This window comes from Salvia splendens, chromosome 5, assembly GCF_004379255.2.
Source record: "Salvia splendens isolate huo1 chromosome 5, SspV2, whole genome shotgun sequence".
Lineage (NCBI taxonomy): Eukaryota > Viridiplantae > Streptophyta > Magnoliopsida > Lamiales > Lamiaceae > Salvia > Salvia splendens.
Genome location: NC_056036.1, coordinates 5,469,151 through 5,486,418, shown reverse-complemented (window position 1 = coordinate 5,486,418; position 17,268 = coordinate 5,469,151). Strand labels below are relative to the sequence as shown.

At 37.3% G+C, this 17,268-nt stretch overlaps 4 protein-coding genes and 1 non-coding gene across 12 annotated transcripts; 2 read left to right on the top strand and 3 right to left on the bottom strand.

The window, feature by feature from the left end:
- The first annotated feature begins 2,647 nt into the window (after nt 1-2,647).
- LOC121802200 lies at nt 2,648-3,442 on the top strand. Its single transcript, XM_042201799.1, has one exon. It carries the CDS (start codon nt 2,871-2,873, stop codon nt 3,300-3,302), a length of 432 nt encoding a protein of 143 aa, XP_042057733.1. The 5' UTR covers nt 2,648-2,870; the 3' UTR covers nt 3,303-3,442.
- Nucleotides 3,443-3,670: 228 nt separating this feature from the next.
- On the bottom strand, nt 3,671-3,752 carry TRNAS-GCU. Its single transcript has one exon. It is a non-coding gene; the product is annotated as a tRNA-Ser (tRNA).
- A 727-nt stretch (nt 3,753-4,479) lies between these two features.
- Nucleotides 4,480-8,005, bottom strand: LOC121805381 (GTP 3',8-cyclase, mitochondrial-like). Of its 5 annotated transcripts, XM_042205207.1 has the most exons (7): nt 7,691-8,005; nt 6,270-6,878; nt 5,968-6,140; nt 5,705-5,891; nt 5,161-5,229; nt 4,945-5,069; nt 4,480-4,663 (listed from the first exon to the last, which is right to left on the bottom strand). In XM_042205207.1, the coding sequence occupies exons 1-6, from the start codon at nt 7,748-7,750 to the stop codon at nt 4,986-4,988; spliced, it is 1,182 nt and encodes a 393-aa protein (XP_042061141.1). In that variant the 5' UTR covers nt 7,751-8,005; the 3' UTR covers nt 4,480-4,663; nt 4,945-4,985. The 5 variants fall into 5 exon arrangements, 1 of the variants encoding a protein (XP_042061141.1); XR_006051469.1 differs by lacking the exons at nt 4,480-4,663; nt 4,945-5,069 and adding an exon at nt 5,394-5,441 and having other exon boundaries at nt 5,527-5,891; XR_006051466.1 differs by lacking the exons at nt 4,480-4,663; nt 4,945-5,069 and having other exon boundaries at nt 5,310-5,891.
- Nucleotides 8,006-8,342: 337 nt separating this feature from the next.
- LOC121805111 (citrate synthase, mitochondrial) lies at nt 8,343-14,219 on the top strand. 4 transcript variants are annotated; one of them, XM_042204901.1, is made up of 20 exons: nt 8,346-8,564; nt 8,703-8,774; nt 9,027-9,086; nt 9,335-9,376; nt 9,471-9,536; nt 9,638-9,703; nt 9,817-9,930; nt 10,119-10,182; nt 10,526-10,608; nt 11,167-11,216; nt 11,296-11,373; nt 11,527-11,655; nt 11,768-11,810; nt 11,983-12,069; nt 12,504-12,605; nt 13,062-13,169; nt 13,239-13,289; nt 13,596-13,669; nt 13,758-13,809; nt 13,913-14,219. In XM_042204901.1, the coding sequence occupies exons 2-20, from the start codon at nt 8,724-8,726 to the stop codon at nt 13,997-13,999; spliced, it is 1,407 nt and encodes a 468-aa protein (XP_042060835.1). In that variant the 5' UTR covers nt 8,346-8,564; nt 8,703-8,723; the 3' UTR covers nt 14,000-14,219. The 4 variants fall into 4 exon arrangements, with proteins under 4 accessions (XP_042060833.1, XP_042060832.1, XP_042060835.1 ...); XM_042204899.1 differs by having other exon boundaries at nt 8,343-8,627; nt 13,062-13,289; XM_042204898.1 differs by having other exon boundaries at nt 8,344-8,564; nt 13,062-13,289.
- Nucleotides 14,220-14,584: 365 nt separating this feature from the next.
- LOC121803035 lies at nt 14,585-14,923 on the bottom strand. The gene has a single exon (XM_042202745.1). It carries the CDS (start codon nt 14,921-14,923, stop codon nt 14,585-14,587), a length of 339 nt encoding a protein of 112 aa, XP_042058679.1.
- Between the last annotated feature and the right edge of the window lie 2,345 nt (nt 14,924-17,268).

Here is a 17,268-nt window from a genome sequence, read left to right as displayed (position 1 = left end):
ATTTCGATCCAAATCCCGTGCAGTGTCCTCCAGTAGGTCTCCAGATCCGTGTCCCCTTGGACAATCCGGCTGGCCTTGTCCTCCAAATCGTATATCATGTATGAATCTGTCGTGCTTTGGTATGTTGTGGCCAAGCTATCCCAAATGGCCTTCGCACTTTGGTGGTGTGCGAAATCTGCCACGATTTCGATCTCCATGTTGTCCACGATCCAGGAAAAAAACCACCAAATCGGTTTCTTCCCACTCCAGATAATTCTTATCGGTTGGTTTCGGGGGTTCCGGCACTCCGGTGATGTGCCGCAACGCCCTTCGGCTCCCGATGGCTACCCGCATGAGTCGGGCCCATAGGGCATAATTCCTTCCATTTAATTTGAATGCTACTGTGACATTCTTGCTTGCTCTGAGTTTGAGATCACCGGTCTTGACATCTTCTTCGTCTGCCATTTCAGGTTCGGTTCGTCCGTCACCGCCTTCTGGTCGGGACAGGTATTCGGGCTGTGATGAAATTATTTTCTGAGCCTTTGATTATTTGGCTCCGATGCCATGTTAGAAGGGATAAACTTTATTCATTCAAGTGTGTATACAAGCTGTGGAGGTACACGCCTAAAATAGGCAAAGGAAATTTACATATGGTAAGATATTACCATGATTTACCTTAGCTAAAATTAGGGAAGAATAATTAGAATTAATTCCGTGATCTTTTCATATCTTCCGTAATCTTGCATATCTTCAGCCTCCCACCTACGCTTACCCGACTCTTCTCTCTCTATATATAAACCACCAAATCTCAAGCACAGGCACCGCAAAATTAAAAACACTAATTCCAATCATGTCTAAGGGCTACAGCCACACTCAGGCGCCGCCGCAAGTCCACCTCTGTTTCATCCTGGTAATACTATCCATGTTCGTCGGAATCACGTGGTATATCAACTACGAGTCCATCTTCCAACGACTCTTCGACCAGATCAAACTGTTCCTCATAGTGTCGCCGCTGCTCCTCCTCACCGTCCATTTGTTCTCCGCCTTCGACGCCTCCGTCTCCTCTCTCCCACTGCCGGAGCAGAACCGCCCTGGGGCCTCGGCCTCCTCCTCTTCCTCATGATTTCTTATCACTCCGATTTCCAAGACCGCTTGTTTCCACTTCTTAGTTGATGAGACAAGGTTTAATTAGGCCACCTTGTTTCAATGTTTATTTTGTACATCTTCTTTCACTTTTTCTATGGAATAAAAATACGGAAATTATTAATTATTTGTTTAAAGTATGAATATTATTGTGCATATTTTTATTCTGAATTAACTCGTTACAATTTACAAACATTAAATCTCACCAATGTTATTAACTCCTCTCTTTTTCTTAACTTATTCTACTTACAATTTCTAACTTATTTATTGATGATCAGCATTACTTTGTGTCTCACTAGCCTGAGTCTCTAGCAGCTCTGTAGGTTAATTTAATTTGTTATAAAAAATAAGTATATGTGGACTCTTTTTTTAGATGAATATAATTTTACTATTGGAATCGATTTTGATGCCGATCTCCTTGTAAATATCGAATTAGATCGAAGACAAGGGTATATATCGACTAATATACACCTACTTGCAATTTCAGCTAACAAGTTTGTCAGATTTGAGAATCTGTTTGATTATTTATTCAAGGTAAAAACTTGCTTGCATCTATCATAGTTATTTTTAGCTAGAATTCAGTTACAATTATAGGATTAATGCGTCCCATGTAAATATGGAGTAGTACACTCACTGCCTCTAGATTTTAATCATAAATATGGATTTTGCAAAGTCATTCAAATTTGAAAACTAATTAAACTTCACAACTTAAGTACTAAGTATAATACAATTAGCTCTATAAAAACACACTTCAATTTATAGGAAGGGAAACTGAAAGAACAATAAAATTAAGCATAATGTATAAATTCCTCACACTATTTGAATTCTTTTCGGTTGACGGGTTGAATTAATAGATTTATATATTCAGAATTTTCACTTGTCTTTGGTTGAGGAATTTTAATATGTTGGTCCTTACTCCTCGTTAAAAATATCATTTTATTTTTATTATTTTAATATATAAACTTTATATTCCACTTACTTATTTACTCATAATTATTACTATATTAACCTTTTCATCCCATTTTTTCTTAAAAGTCAAATAAAATCTTAAAGTTTGCACATGTCTACTACACTTATAAGACAATTAAAATTATAACGAACTCAATCCAAACCCAATCTTAAATTATCAAATTTACAATAATGGGCCAATTTGACACGAACACAAATCTAATAAAATTTGACTGATTTCGTATGTGTTCGTGTTATATTTTCGTATAAATTTGTCAACCTTTCACCAAACCATTAAAATTGAAGTACCATACTCACCCCGTCTCACAAAAATATGCAATATTTTCTTTTTAGGCATCTCACAAGAATATATATTTTCTAAAATTGAATTTTTTTTTGATAAAATAAAACCCATTATCCATTAACAATATTTTAATTATTTTTTTCATTTATTCTCTTATGGAGTATTATTAATTGCGTATTAAAATTTGCCTTAAAATAAAAATTATTCTTATAAAAAAAGAGGGAGCGTTAACTAGACTACTAGTGCTAGTAGTGTAGTTATCCACCACCAATCGGTCCAATTCCCAATTCCAAACTCCAAACAAAAGTACTCTTATGATTTATTCGATGCGACTGAAACACGTGCCTGAAATCCACGAACAGAACTCCAGCAATCTCACGGTCCAAATTCAACGGCGTCCCCATCTTCACCCAATCCCTTTCCTACAAAGGAAAAAATCCTCAAATTGAAACAAACACAAAACAAAGCAATAAAAAGAAGTCCAATCAAATCAGCCATGGGTGTGGTGATAATTGACGGCACGACGGTGAAGGCGTTCGTGAACGACGAGGCACATTTCCAGAAGAGCATGGATGAGGCGTTCGCGTCGCTGGACGCCAACCACGACGGCGTGCTGTCGCGGTCGGAGCTCCGGCGCGCCTTCGAGTCGATGCGGCTGATCGAGACCGACTTCGGCGTGGACGTGGCGACGCCGCCGGAGGAGCTGACGAAGCTCTACGATTCCATCTTCGCCAAGTTCGACTGCGACAACAGCGGCACCGTGGACCAGAAGGAGTTCAGGGATGAGATCAGGAACATCCTGCTCGCCATAGCCGAGGGGCTCGGCTCCAACCCCATCCAGATGGCGCTCGAGGACGGCGATAAGAATCTCCTCAAGCAGGCCGCCGATCTCGAGGCTTCCAAGATCAAGACTGCTAAGCTTGATTGATGCTTTTAAAATTTCAAATACTACTAATAAGTTTGTTGAGACAATAAAAATTCGGTTTTTTTCTTTCTCTGGCAACTGTGTTTGGTGTTGAGGTTTCCTTGTAATATAGTAATGGAATGGAATTTTATTGTCTTCAGTCATTTGTGGAGTATGCTCAGATTTTGTATTTTCACACTACATATTTGGGGATGATTTGGTCAACCAAATATTGTTCTTTTCACGGCCATAATTAGGATCACACGTTAATAATTAAGAAAAAGTGGAGTAGCAACTTAGAGCGGTAAGATTATCTATCTAAAAACTGAAAATTGAGGAAATTTGATAAAATGGTGAAAATGGTCGACAAAGCAAAAGCCAAAACAAACAAACGACGCCTGAGAGATTCGAACTCTCGCGGGGAAACCCCATGTACTTAGCAGGCACACGCCTTAACCACTCGGCCAAAGCGTCTTTGATGCCTTTTGTGTGTTGGGATTTATTATTGATGTTGAGACCATGAATTGAACTCTATGAAATCCATGTATTTTAGTGGGAGAGCGGTGGGCTGTTAACCTATTGGGAGAAGTTTCGAATTCTACTTTGGTAGCTTTGATTTATTATGAATTAATGAATTCAGAAAAGAAGATGCTCACTTTGACCATTAAGAGTATATAGCATATTCATTATCTTTATTTCTTTATGGAAAATTGGATAAAGTCATTTGGGGATAAAAAAAAGATGATAACTTTGCCCATAATGTTGAGTTGAGATGCTAACTTATATCTGGCTTTATAAAATGACTCTATTAGCTGTACTCTGTGATATTTCTATGGTAAAATGCATTTGTCAATTATTAAGTATATTCCGTTTGCTATTCTACTCTCACAATTCTCCTACTTTTATTCTCATTCCATTTAACTCATTAAATATTTATTCTTTAATCCCCATGCCCAAAAGAAATGTCCCAAAACTAAAGGGACGACGAGGGAGAGTACAAGGGAAATTAACAAATGAAGTAGAGGGTTTGGAATAATGAATTGTTTCTAGATACCAAATAAGATCATATGCACCCAAAATGAATTGTTTCTAGATACCAAAAGAGATGGAGGTCCATAGACCCCAACTATGATGGTAAACAAGAATGGCCAGTCTGGACTCTCTCTGAGTCACCTCCTATAGAAGAAGATCATATGCTATGTAGAGAAAATTGGAAATTATATTATCCCAAATACATGAAACAGGCAATATATTTTCAATGTTTATAGAAACTTTTGCAACTATAATGTACTAATAATTTACATCAAAATTGGTCATGTGTCTCATCAGAGATTCTCATGCATTTTTATCTTCTTTTTTCTTCAGTGGGCAAGTGAGACTGATGACTGAAACAGAAGAAATACAAAATCATGAGGTATATTTCCCAGAAGTATCACATATGGATGTATCAATGTGCAGCATGCATAACAAAAGATGAGCAGAATCAAGAAGCTAATTACTCCTACGGCAGAATTTAATGAGTTTTAAACTCATCATCTGATCTGTAGAATGATTGTCGCGATGTCTTACATGCCTACTCAGCAATGTTCTTGAGTTTAAACCACACAATTTGGAACTATAGAAACTAAACATTATGAGTTGATTGGAATATTAAAGGAGCACTTACAAGTTATGGAGTACAGAATAATGCATATGGCCTGATGATTTCTAGCCGCAAATGTGTATCATTGGTCTGTTTGGAGTCTTTGCAAGGTCGAACATCCCAGCATGAGCTGCTTTCTTTCTTTTTATCTGGTAAGTGGAATAAATGCTTGAAAAATGAGATCAAAATAAATTGGATGTGATTGTGAAAATTGGGTAGAATATGGACAAAAGGGGCTACCGCTGCTTCAATAATTGCCTCAAGTTCAGTATCATCAGCACCATTCCGCAGGGGGTCCCTCAAGCTAACCTGAAAGGAGCAACCTCACGCGTATGAGATACAAACGTTATTTTTAACATGATGAGAAGCACAGAGTTAGCAGAATCTACCTGCTCACCGAACTGTGCCTAAGAGTTGTTTGGGGAATAACTGGGGTTACTAAAGATATTACACAATCAACAAATAAAACTTACCCTGAAAGAATAGTCTAACTGTGCCTGGCATTTTGACAGACAAACTCACTGATAATTGCAATAAGATGAAACAGAACTAAGAAGTTGTTCAAGTGAGCTTCCTTTGATAATCTTAAAATATTTGATATAGTACCTAATGTTAACCAAGTGTCAACCACGAATTTACATGATCAAGCCATTTTCAACTCCAACATGTAGGGCAAGTGAGCATCTTGAAGGGAAGGGTGCAAAAGAAATATGCTTCAAACCCTTGAATCATGGAGTACTAAAGAGGCAAACTATTAGTGAGGATGAGCGACTCAATGTTTTACCTCCGACGGACCAAAGAGGCAAACTTTAAAGTTCCCGTCAGCTAAAAGTCTCAGTCTGTTGCAACCAGCACAAAAATGCTCAGTCATCGATGTAATGAAAGAAACTGTACCCTGATGCCCATCAATCCTGAAATTCTTGGCTGTCTCAGTGGGGTGATCCTGAATTCTCTGGAGTACCTTGCCTGACCTGTTAAGGAAATTTGACCATTCATATTCATAATGAAAAAATCTTAAAGCTGTAAATAGAGATTTTAGAATTCTACCTTACCACAATATCCATCATCTCCGAGTAAGGTACTAGTTTCTTTGAATTCCAGACATTCCCATCAAAAGGCATGAACTCAATAAACCTTACGTTTATTGGCTTTTCACGCGTCAATTCAACAAAATCACATATTTCATCATCATTGAAACCTCGCATTACAACACAGTTTACCTGACAGAAAGTCACATTAACTCATATATACTGACTCATCATGGCAGAGGAAAGAAACTCCTGAGTTCTAATCCATATTAATCGGTCAAATAGATAAGAGAACTAAACAGCCAGAACAATAATACATACTTTGACAGGACTATATCCCAACTCTATAGCAGCATCGATGGAGTTCAACACTCTTTCATGTCCTCTCCGCCGAGTCATAAATTCAAACTTTGCTGGAACCAATGTGTCTAAACTTATGTTTACCAAAGTAAGCCCGCATTCCTTTAATCTTGGAAGTTTATTTGCCAGGGTGATTCCATTAGTTGTCATAGCAAGTGTTTTTAGCCCTTTCAAGTGTGAGAGCTGTAGGCAAATATCATCAATGTCCTTCCTAACTGTGGGCTCCCCACCAGTCAGACGAATTTTATTAACACCTGAACTGACAAATAAATTTGCTAGGCGAACAATCTCGTTCTGTGAAAGAAGTTGAGGGCTCGGAGTTAGCTCCGTGCCTTCAGCAGGCATACAGTACAGGCATCGCAAATTACAACGCTCTGTCAATGAGATTCTCAAATAAGTATGTTGCCTCCCAAATGAATCAACAAGCACGTTGGAAACAGGTTCGTCTGCAGGAAACTTTTGACATGCAGGATCATGCATCTTTGGAGCGGTTCCATCATTATTGTCACTTGTTGAAGTAATTCCATAATTGCTATTTTGCTGAATGTAAGACATGACGGTGCTGTTGGCCTGAAATGAAGTTTGATCACTGTTAGGAAACTGCAAGTCAGCGGTTGGTCGCTGGAGAGGCAGTAAACTGGGAAGCTACAAAGGAAACAGTCACTGTCCAGGTGCAAACTTAACATTATACTATTATTAAAACAGGAGACAAGAAAATCAAATAACTCTAAGCTTTCAATTTTACAGAAAATCCTAGGAGTAAAATATATGTGCTCCTTTTTTAAGCTCTCAGGGAAAATCAAGCATGATATCCTTGACTCCACCTTCTTTGACCTTATGGTGATCTTGGTAACTTTAATATCAACTTGATATTACAGACAACTACAATAAAACGTGTGAACACCTGATCATAGAAAATCAGCTAGTTGAACTAATTCTCTTCACCAATTTGATTCATAATTATACATAAGCCTGTAACTCCAACAAAGCAAATATTTTCACCAAGAAAAGTTGCACACTAGCTAAATCCAGCTTCAGGATAATGAGAAGTAGTACTATTTTAAGAAATTAATACAAAAATGCCTACATAACTAATACAGTATAGCTTCAACAAAAGAAGCTTTAAAATAACACAATTTAATTGAATTAAAACGACAATCTCAATCCATATCCCGAGTTGGAGTCTACTAAGGAACTCAAAATTCACATAATTTCCAAAGAAAAAACAGTAAAGGTAATTCCATCAATCAAGGTGCATATCCAATCCAAGACAGGTGAAGAAGCACGCTCCACGCTCCACACTCCACAAACAATAAAAGTGAAAACTATACTACTACTACTACTACAGAAGCCATTGATTGAAGGAAACAGAAGGAACTTACGGAGCTGAAATTCCTGAGAGGCGGATGCCATTTAACAAACTTGGATATGCAGTAGCGCATGCTGTTATCAAAATCAAAACTTGGGCAACAAATTCTTATGGGGGAAAGAAGGATTGTTGAATATAACCAACCTTACAAAGAGGAAATAGATTAGATGACTAAGTAGAGCTGTAGGAAAAGATTGAATGAGTGATGCAAGGGGCGAGTTCAAAAGGGGAATGAAGGCGGCATATGCATAACATGTGATTTTCGTATGGAGCGACGAATCCAGCCTACAACTGCCACCAACGACAAGAGCTGTGGCTCAAAGGCCACTACTGCTTTGATTGATGTAGACTCACTTAGTAAGTGGATTGTGATGACCAGGCCCAACTAAAAACAATGAAATCGAATGGCCAGGCCCAGATTCTATTTAACAAACATTTTTTAGTTTATGCTTGCTGGGTGGGTTGGTCACTTTAATAAGTTGTGCTAATTACACTTTACTAGTAGGAGGCCAATGGCACTTCTTCTGGTTTTTAATAAGGTAGCAATTATAGTCTCTCTAATAACACAAGTTTGAGTGGAATTTGTGAATCTTTAACAAATGGAGTAATAAATATGACTATTAGTATAAATTTTAAAACAAATAAAAATGCTCCTAACAGAGAGAGAGAGAGAGATCAAATGTAAAATAATATCCTTAGCAAGAGCCGCGATGGAATTTTCTTTCTAATTTTAATTTCTAAAGTCAGCCGTTGATTCATTCATCTCTCCGCAAACATCTCTTCATCTTTCTATATCTGTCCCCAAATCCTCTCTCACATAAGGTCATTATTCTTAACTGATTCCATTTATTTCACCGCCAATTACTCAGTGCCGCTACTTTTCCGTTGTAAGTGTTCTCACCTCGATGTTTGGTTGATCTGCCGAAATAAATCGATAAATCGCTGGAAATGTACCGTGTTTGTATTTTAGGCTTACTTTTTGTGTGGATTGCTTGAAATTGTTTTGAATGAATCTGGTTTTGCAGTGATTTTGGTATTCCGGAGCAATGGTGTTTCATAGGGGTGCTTCTCTGTTGACGAAGCTACGGTCGCGCGCTGTGAGTAATTGTTGTAGTTCTCCCTTCCCCTCCCCTCCCCACCTAATTAATTATGTTGATTTAGAAATGGCGATTAAAATTGATTTCATGTAAGTTTACCTGCAATAAAGGTGTTAGGCAGATCAGGCTGAATTGAATTCTGTGCTAGAAGATCACCTATTCGGTTGTGTTTGATGTAGACTGACCTGCATGATTTTCATGTTTATTCGTGCCTTTATTTTTCTTGTAACCTGAAGTTTTAGAATCAACCAGGTCCAACAGCCAGGTCTCCGCAATTCTGTCCGCTGGTTCCAAGTCCAGACATCATCCGAGGTTGTGAGCATCTCTACTTCTTCTTGTTTTATAGTACTTACTAGATTTCCATTGGACAATGCTCGTGTATTTCTAGCATTGGAGAACAGTTGGGTTTTATACAGATACGGGCCACTGTAATAACAATTTCACTTATTTCCCCAACTTCCGGTCAAGATTAAAAAGTTTTCTTGTTCTGTTTTTGTGTTTGCTTGTTCTCCTATAAGCTGATATTTACTGGTGGTTATACACCTTTGGCTTCTTTGTAGGACCTACATTCCCAGCTGAAGGAATTGATTCCTGAACAACAGGTACTTTTCCTATATGATTATGGCTTGACACAAAAATGATTGTGCTCTTTGTCATATCCATTTTAATCGCTCATTTCATTTTATGTTGTCTCAGGAACGCCTGAAGAAGCTTAGATCAGAACATGGTAAAGTTCAGCTGGGAAATATTACTGTTGATATGGTACATGTTTTATCTTCTTTTTTTTTGCTATCCTTAAATTCGACTGATGCTTTCAGGAGAATTTTTAATTAATACTGGATTTGTTTGTTCGTTGTCAAAAGGTACTTGGTGGAATGAGAGGAATGACAGGACTATTGTGGGAGACTTCATTACTTGATGCAGAAGAGGTATTTATCAATGGCATTCTGCAACTCCTCAGTACACTTTGCATGCAGACTGTAAATTCTATATTATGCAATTGCTACTGAGATGTACCTTAATGGCACTTAACTTGTCTTAGGGAATTCGCTTCAGGGGTTTGTCTATTCCTGAATGTCAGAAATTATTACCTGCAGCCAAGTCTGGAGGAGAACCGTTACCTGAAGGCCTCCTTTGGCTCCTTTTAACAGGAAAGGTAGGTTGCTAACTTTTTCTTATGCCCCCACCCACCCATCAACTATAGTTGCATCAAGTATACCTGAATATATTACTCCCTATATCAATTTTTTCTGTCTTTACGTTATTTACTTGCTCGTGTTTGCTTCACTTGTGCTTTGATTTCTTTTGGGAAGGCTAATTGTTTTCTTTCCCTGCCTGGGTTAGGTGCCAACAAAGGAGCAAGTGGATTCATTATCCAAGGAACTAAGAAATCGTGCTACTGTCCCAGGTCATTCCAACTCTCAAATTAGTTTTTAGCTAGGCACCATATTATAGGAAATGACAAACCATTTTGCAACTTGTTCATCAGTATCTAATTGTAGCAACTTCTTCTTTCAGCTGTATGACTTATATTAGGAGATGCTAAAATGTTCGATGATATTCTTATTTCTTAGATATGTTTCTATTAAACCTTAATGCCATCTCCTCCATAAATAAAATTATCTGTCCTATAATCCTTTTGCAATTGAAACTTCAACAGTTGTCCAAGACCATCGTAAACTTATCTTGCCTTTATAGCGACAACTTTTTTTGCAAGCTCATTTTTATACTCAATTCTTTTTTGATTGCAGATCACGTGTATAAAACTATTGATGCCCTACCTGTTGACGCTCATCCAATGACTCAATTTGCGACTGGTGTTATGGCTCTTCAGGTGGAATGATGATTTACTATTTTTTTTATAGAATTGATTCAAGAAACCTAGTTTACCGTCTGGTTGCATTATATCTTTATGCTCTTAAAGTGTTATTTAAATTCTGATGATGTGATATTATATTGTGAAATAGTACGTACTTAAAATCTTGTAACTGGTGATGAGTGATCTTCTCATAATAGCTTTTCATAAGCTGAACCTTTTTATCTTCAAATTTTGGAAGCTGAAAGGGTGACCATGAATTTTCTTTTTATATAAGAAAGATACAAAGGCAAAACGTAGTTACATATATTAGTTTAAGTGGATATAACTGTAGAAATTTTATGCATTTAGTCTCTTCATAATAAGATACTTTGATTCATAAACATGTAAAATCAAATCTGAGGGATTGGGAAATCTCTCTAATGTTTGTTTCTGAGCATGTTGTTCCCACAGATGCTAACACCTTAGTGGCTATGCATTGGCTTCAGCAATAGTTTCTGAGCTGCATTATGCTTTGAGCTGTTCACTCATGTAGCAAGCTATGAACTGAAAAATACTTTGCTTTATTTGCTAAAGGTCCAAAGTGAATTCCAGAAGGCATATGAGAAAGGGATCCATAAGTCTAAGTAAGTTCATAAGCGGGATTTACTCTCTAATAGAAGCAACCTATTTCCTATTCAGTATATCATGGTTAGTCCTCAACAGGTACTGGGAACCAACATATGAGGACTCCCTTAGTTTGATTGCTCAACTTCCGATTGTCGCTTCATATATCTACCGCAGGTTGGTTGAATGGAATAATTTTTGGGATTCTTGAGTTTAGTCTTTCAAACTAATTGCACTAATGATGCATTCTGTAAGAAACTAATGGTCATGTGAATTCAATTCTTATTCTGTTTATAATTATGTCTGTAACATTTTTTTGAACTTGTAAAGGATGTACAAGAATGGGCAAGTTATACCAATGGACGACTCTTTAGATTATGGAGGGAATTTCGCACATATGCTGGGTTTTGATGATCCTGCCATGCAAGAGCTTATGAGGCTTTATGTGACCATCCATAGGTGTTGTGATTTTCTTCATCATAATGTATCAGTGTACAACTGTACATAGTAAATAACATGAGCAGATTAAATAAGATATTAATCTACTGTGTAATTTGCATACTTCATGCAGTGATCATGAAGGTGGGAATGTCAGTGCCCATACTGGTCATCTGGTAAGTGACATTATGCTTTATTTATCATTATTTCCGAAGGACTTTGATCTGACAGAATCACTAATTAAGTAACTGAGTTGCTTTGATGGGCAGCACAACTTTCATGTCATTCTGGCGTATGTAGAATATCATGCTTTATTTTCTTCTAATAGCTGCCATTGTACTTGCACAGGTTGCTAGCGCCCTTTCTGATCCTTATCTCTCATTTGCTGCTGCATTAAATGGACTAGCTGGTCCACTTCATGGCTTGGCTAATCAGGTGCTAAAATGTGCATGTCCTTTTATCAATGCCAACATACATAATCTCTTTGTTCTGATGATCACTAAGACTCAAGACTTATAAAGGAATTGACCTTTACATGGAAACCATTTGTTCATATAAAATTATTTGTCTTTAAAGTTTAAACCAATAGACTAATAGCAATATTATTCTATGTCTTGCCCAAAAGTTGGTTAGCTACATCTACTTTCGCTCTGGGGTTCTTCCTTTTGCTTAGAGCCAGTTCCTTGTTCTAGACAATGGAGCACATGTTATCATTATCTATGTTTTGTTTGTGAATAAATAATATTTTTGAAATTTCAACATAAACCAAAAAAAGTACTGTGGCCATTAACCACCGACAGTATCTCCAACTGCAAGGTAAACATATCTGATATTCCTAACTATCTGCTTCATTTTTTGGTCTTATACAGGAAGTCTTGCTATGGATTAAATCGGTGGTAGAAGAATGTGGGGAAAATGTTAGCAAAGAAGATTTGAAAAAATATGTCTGGAAAACATTGAATAGTGGCAAGGTAGTGTTTATCTGTATCATTGCAAATTGTGAAACCCATTTGTGTTGCTTTTGCTTCATCTTTCCTGACTTTCACAAATCAGATTACTAGATTGATAGTATTACAAAACTACTACATTGAGCACCCACTCTGCAGTTTAAAAAGCCCCTGATTCTCTTGTTGATGGTTAATGCTGGTGCTTGAGTTCAAATGCTGCCACCTTACTCTAGAGTGCCGCTTTTCTTTCAGTTGCTAATATGCAGAAATTATATTCCATCTTTCTCGTACTGATTATAAATTGAGCACCCGCTCTGCAGTTTAAAAAGGCCCTGATTCTCTTGTTAGCTATCACATTACATTCCAGCCTCCAAAACCCTCTTAATTGTTTTCGGTCTTGTGGTTATTCTTTTATGATTTCCATCTTGATTTGACCTATTCAGTCTTGACCTTCTCATCCTTTACGTCACTATACTATAGGTTGTTCCTGGATATGGGCATGGAGTTTTGCGCAATACTGATCCAAGATACACATGCCAGAGAGAATTTGCTCTCAAGCACATGCCAGAGGATCCACTGTTTAAACTAGTAACTGCTTTAGCCTTGATAAATATAGGTGTACATTCAGACTCAGTTATTCTGATATGTCTGCTGCAGGTTTCAAATCTTTATGAGGTAGTGCCCCCAATACTATTGGAACTTGGAAAGGTATTGGACTCTGGTTCACACTAAAACCTCCTTAGAAGTTTACATGTGATTTCTTCATTCTTTACCCTTTAGGCATCAAGCTAAGTTTTTTTTTTTACTAAAAAATTGTTAGATTTCAAATTTATTGGATAGGCCTTGAACGTTTTTAGGTGAATTCTTCATGCATTCGGCATAGCTTAGTATGACAATTCTTCATAATATTCTGCATGTTTCATTCAAAATGTATACACATGTGTATACTCTTCTTTTGTAGTTTTGCATATCTTTGTCCTGATGTAGGTTGTTTCTGGGATCTGACTTTTGCAGGTGAAGAACCCATGGCCAAATGTAGATGCCCACAGTGGAGTATTGCTCAATTATTACGGTTTAACAGAAGCAAGGTACATTTATAAAAATTTTATGCTGGTTTTGATATGCCTGTTTTATTATTCCTCATGATGTGCTCTAATTGACAATTGACATTGATAGATACTACACCGTTCTTTTTGGCGTATCAAGAGCTATTGGCATTTGCGCTCAGGTTGTCTACTGCGCATAGCCACCCTCATTTACTAGTTTCCTATTTTTTATACGTTGATTCTTAACTGAAATTTCTTTCCTTGTGTCTTTACTTGTTGGTACAGCTAATTTGGGACCGAGCTCTTGGACTGCCACTAGAGAGGCCAAAGAGTGTTACGATGGAATGGCTCGAAAAGCATTGTAAGAAATGAGCTTGAGTTCAAGTTCTCCTGACAGTAGAAGGCGTGGTAATAAATTTTTAGAATAATGATTGCTTGAGAAAAAGCATTTGGGAATAAAATGAAGGTTGGCGAGTTGTATTATCCGTTTTCTTGTTTGATTACATTGCTTGTAACTTCTATTCCCAAGTTTTGTATGCACTATAATGTAACTTTTATTATTGGTTTGAATTTAACATCCAAGAATGTTACATTTTGTGTTTCTTTTCATACACAATGTACTATATTTAGAAATTTAGTATAAGAAATACTGCACTCATAGCGGGAAGGAGAATAAAGATGGCATAGATACATGAATACAGGACACCCCCCGTATTATTGAATTTCTTATTCTATAATAGGGAAGGTTGATTGTGTCAAATGAACTTTGATTAAGTTGTGGAGAAATGAATTGTGCAAAATGAAGTAAAATAACAGTACAATGATAAAAAAGTTCCCCCTCCACCATGTTTTTTATGCACAAGTCAAATGCAAAGCACAGTTACAAGCCAAACAGACAAGATCTATCACAAACGCAGCACACCATATTCCGACCGTCCGGCAAATCAGCGGTCAAGATCAAAGCATGCTGATGTACATCTCTCCTGTCCTGTCCTCGACCTCAGGCAGCGACGCGCACTCCACGTGGATGTCGAACTCACACGCGCCGCAGTGGTAGGTGAACTCTCCATCGCCATACGGCGGCGAGGGGAGGAGGGACAGGGTGTGGGCGGGGGAGGTCGGAGCAGAGGCCGTGGAGGAGGAAGTGGCAGGTGGCCTTGGTGCACACGTAGGCGGGGCGGGGCCCACGTCCACGTGGAGCTCCGACGCCTCGAGAGGGTGCCGGTGGCTGAAGTGGCTCATTATTGGCTGTGTTTCTTCTCTTTCATCATCGGAGCTTTTCATCACCATTGCCATATTTTCAAGTGATATTCAATAATTCAAACTTCTCATGTATATTATGGTATTTGAAAGTTTCTTGCTCTATTTTTTTTATTAGAAGGTGGAGCCTCATGACTTAAGAAGGTAGTAGGTCAATGATTATATTTTTTACTCCAGTTGTTGTTAAAATGATTAATTGTAGATGATGAGATTAATTCCAAAGTCATAGATTTACGATTTATTTGCACATGATCAAAATTTTAATTAATAGTATGATCAATCGTCTATAATTAGGATACAATTTGTTTTAGATTTCAAATGTTAATAATAATTGTGGAGTATATATATACTAGATTTCATTATATATGGTGACAATTTTTTTTATATATATACACTTAATTACTACAATAGTGAGAATAATTAATTAAAATCGCCCAAATATACGTTTGTTGACTTTTTTCTCGAATAGGTGGGACATTAACTGGGGTAACTGTATCTTGACTTTGTTAATAAATTGATATGCAAGTGACGGAGAAATCTTTTTTTAAGGAACGAATCTACTCTCTTTTAATAGACGAGGGCTGAAATACAAAAACTCGTTTTTTTTAAAACATGAACGATGATAAAAAAAAATATTCATACCCGGAGTAGTTTTGTACTATATTAATTTATTAATTTTCAAAGGTAATGGTAATTTGTATATATTTTAGTTTAAAGATTATAATATGTATAAGATATGAATTTCAAATTTGGAAAAACAAATCGAATAATTCATGATGAACTCAACTAATCATTCTATTCTTTCGAAAATCATTGATTCAATGGTGTTGTTTTGGAGGCAATACATCGAGTACCAATTAAAAATCTTGAAAAACAGAGAAGTTTTTTTTTTGAATTTGAATAGTGAGTATGTGTATATAAATTTAAATTATTGTATCATTAATTAATTAGTTGTCAAATTATTAATTAATGTATGCATGTAACATTGAATTGTTTTGTATCATTCAAACGAGAATTGTTTTGTAGGGAATATTTAAAATTCCATATACGTGTAAGATTGAATGAAATCAAATAAAGCAGTATCCTAAATTCTAAGAATTAGTTTCTTGAGTATCAAGCCAAGTCATCCAAACCCTAAAACTTCTTCTACTATAAGTTTAGCATTCAAATAACACTCGCACTCATACATAATTACTGCAGTCAAAATATTTTCACCATGCTTCGCTTAGTTTCTCTTGGCACAACCGCCCGTCGCTTTCAATCCACCGTCTCCGGCGGCCCTCAACTCCTCGGAGCCCTCGAATCCCAAATCAAAGCCAAAGAGTTGAATGTCATGAAAAAAGTAAATCTATTTGATTTGAATAAACATGCATATTTTTTTTATACCAATTTTTACTAACTTGTATTTATTGGTGCTGGAGATATAGCTATAAAATACTAACCGGTTGTAATACAACCCGAGAGAAGATCGAAGAAAGAAAAAACAGAAACGAAAATTACAATTGAAATTCGAAACTGTAAAGATGAACTTAGCCGAGTCGAGGAAGGCCTCTTTCCGCAAGACGAGATACGCCCCGGTAGTGTTCTCGGTTTTGGCACGAGCTCCGGCGAACTGGAAGAGGAAGAGGGCAGAGCTTCGAAAAGACTATGCAGAGAGGAAGTATGCTTGTGATGGATATTCAGTGTGTGAAATGCAGTGGAATGGCTAGCCTATTTATAGGCCAAGCCACAATGCAGGGTCAACCAAGCCATGAAGGTTCATCATGGCGCATTCGTAACCGTCGGCGGTTACAAGCTTGTGGCAGGAGTGTGCCTTTCGCGTGTGGAGCATGTGGATTTCTCACGTGGCAGCTTTGACTGTGCCATGCATGACGATGTGTCAAGCCACTTGGATTGCTGACTCAGCGGTGGTCTAAAAAGATTACTGCAGGTCCAGACCCGAGCCCAAAGACCAATTGCCAAGAACCAAGTCCAAGACCGAGACCGAGCTCGGGCTCGGGTGGGCGGCGCCGGTGCACGCGTGTGGGCTCTTTCACCCATCTTGGTCCACTATAATTATTAAGTAACATAAAGTCACTTAATTTAAGCACATTAAAAGATGTGTCACTTCTCATAATTAACACTGTTAATTATTCCCTAAGCTCAAACTCCAAGCTTTAATTAAAAGCTAATTATGCCCAACTTTAATTCACTATTTCTCACTCACCGGAAATCGGATTTGAGAATGTGAATATACTACATTTATCTACGTAAAATGTAGATTGACGCTATATCATTTAATTTTACATAATTAGATGTCTCGTCACTTTTATTATTTGGTCAAAATTCATTGACCGGACATATTTTATTCCATGATTTCTACAATTGGTGCACACAGAGAT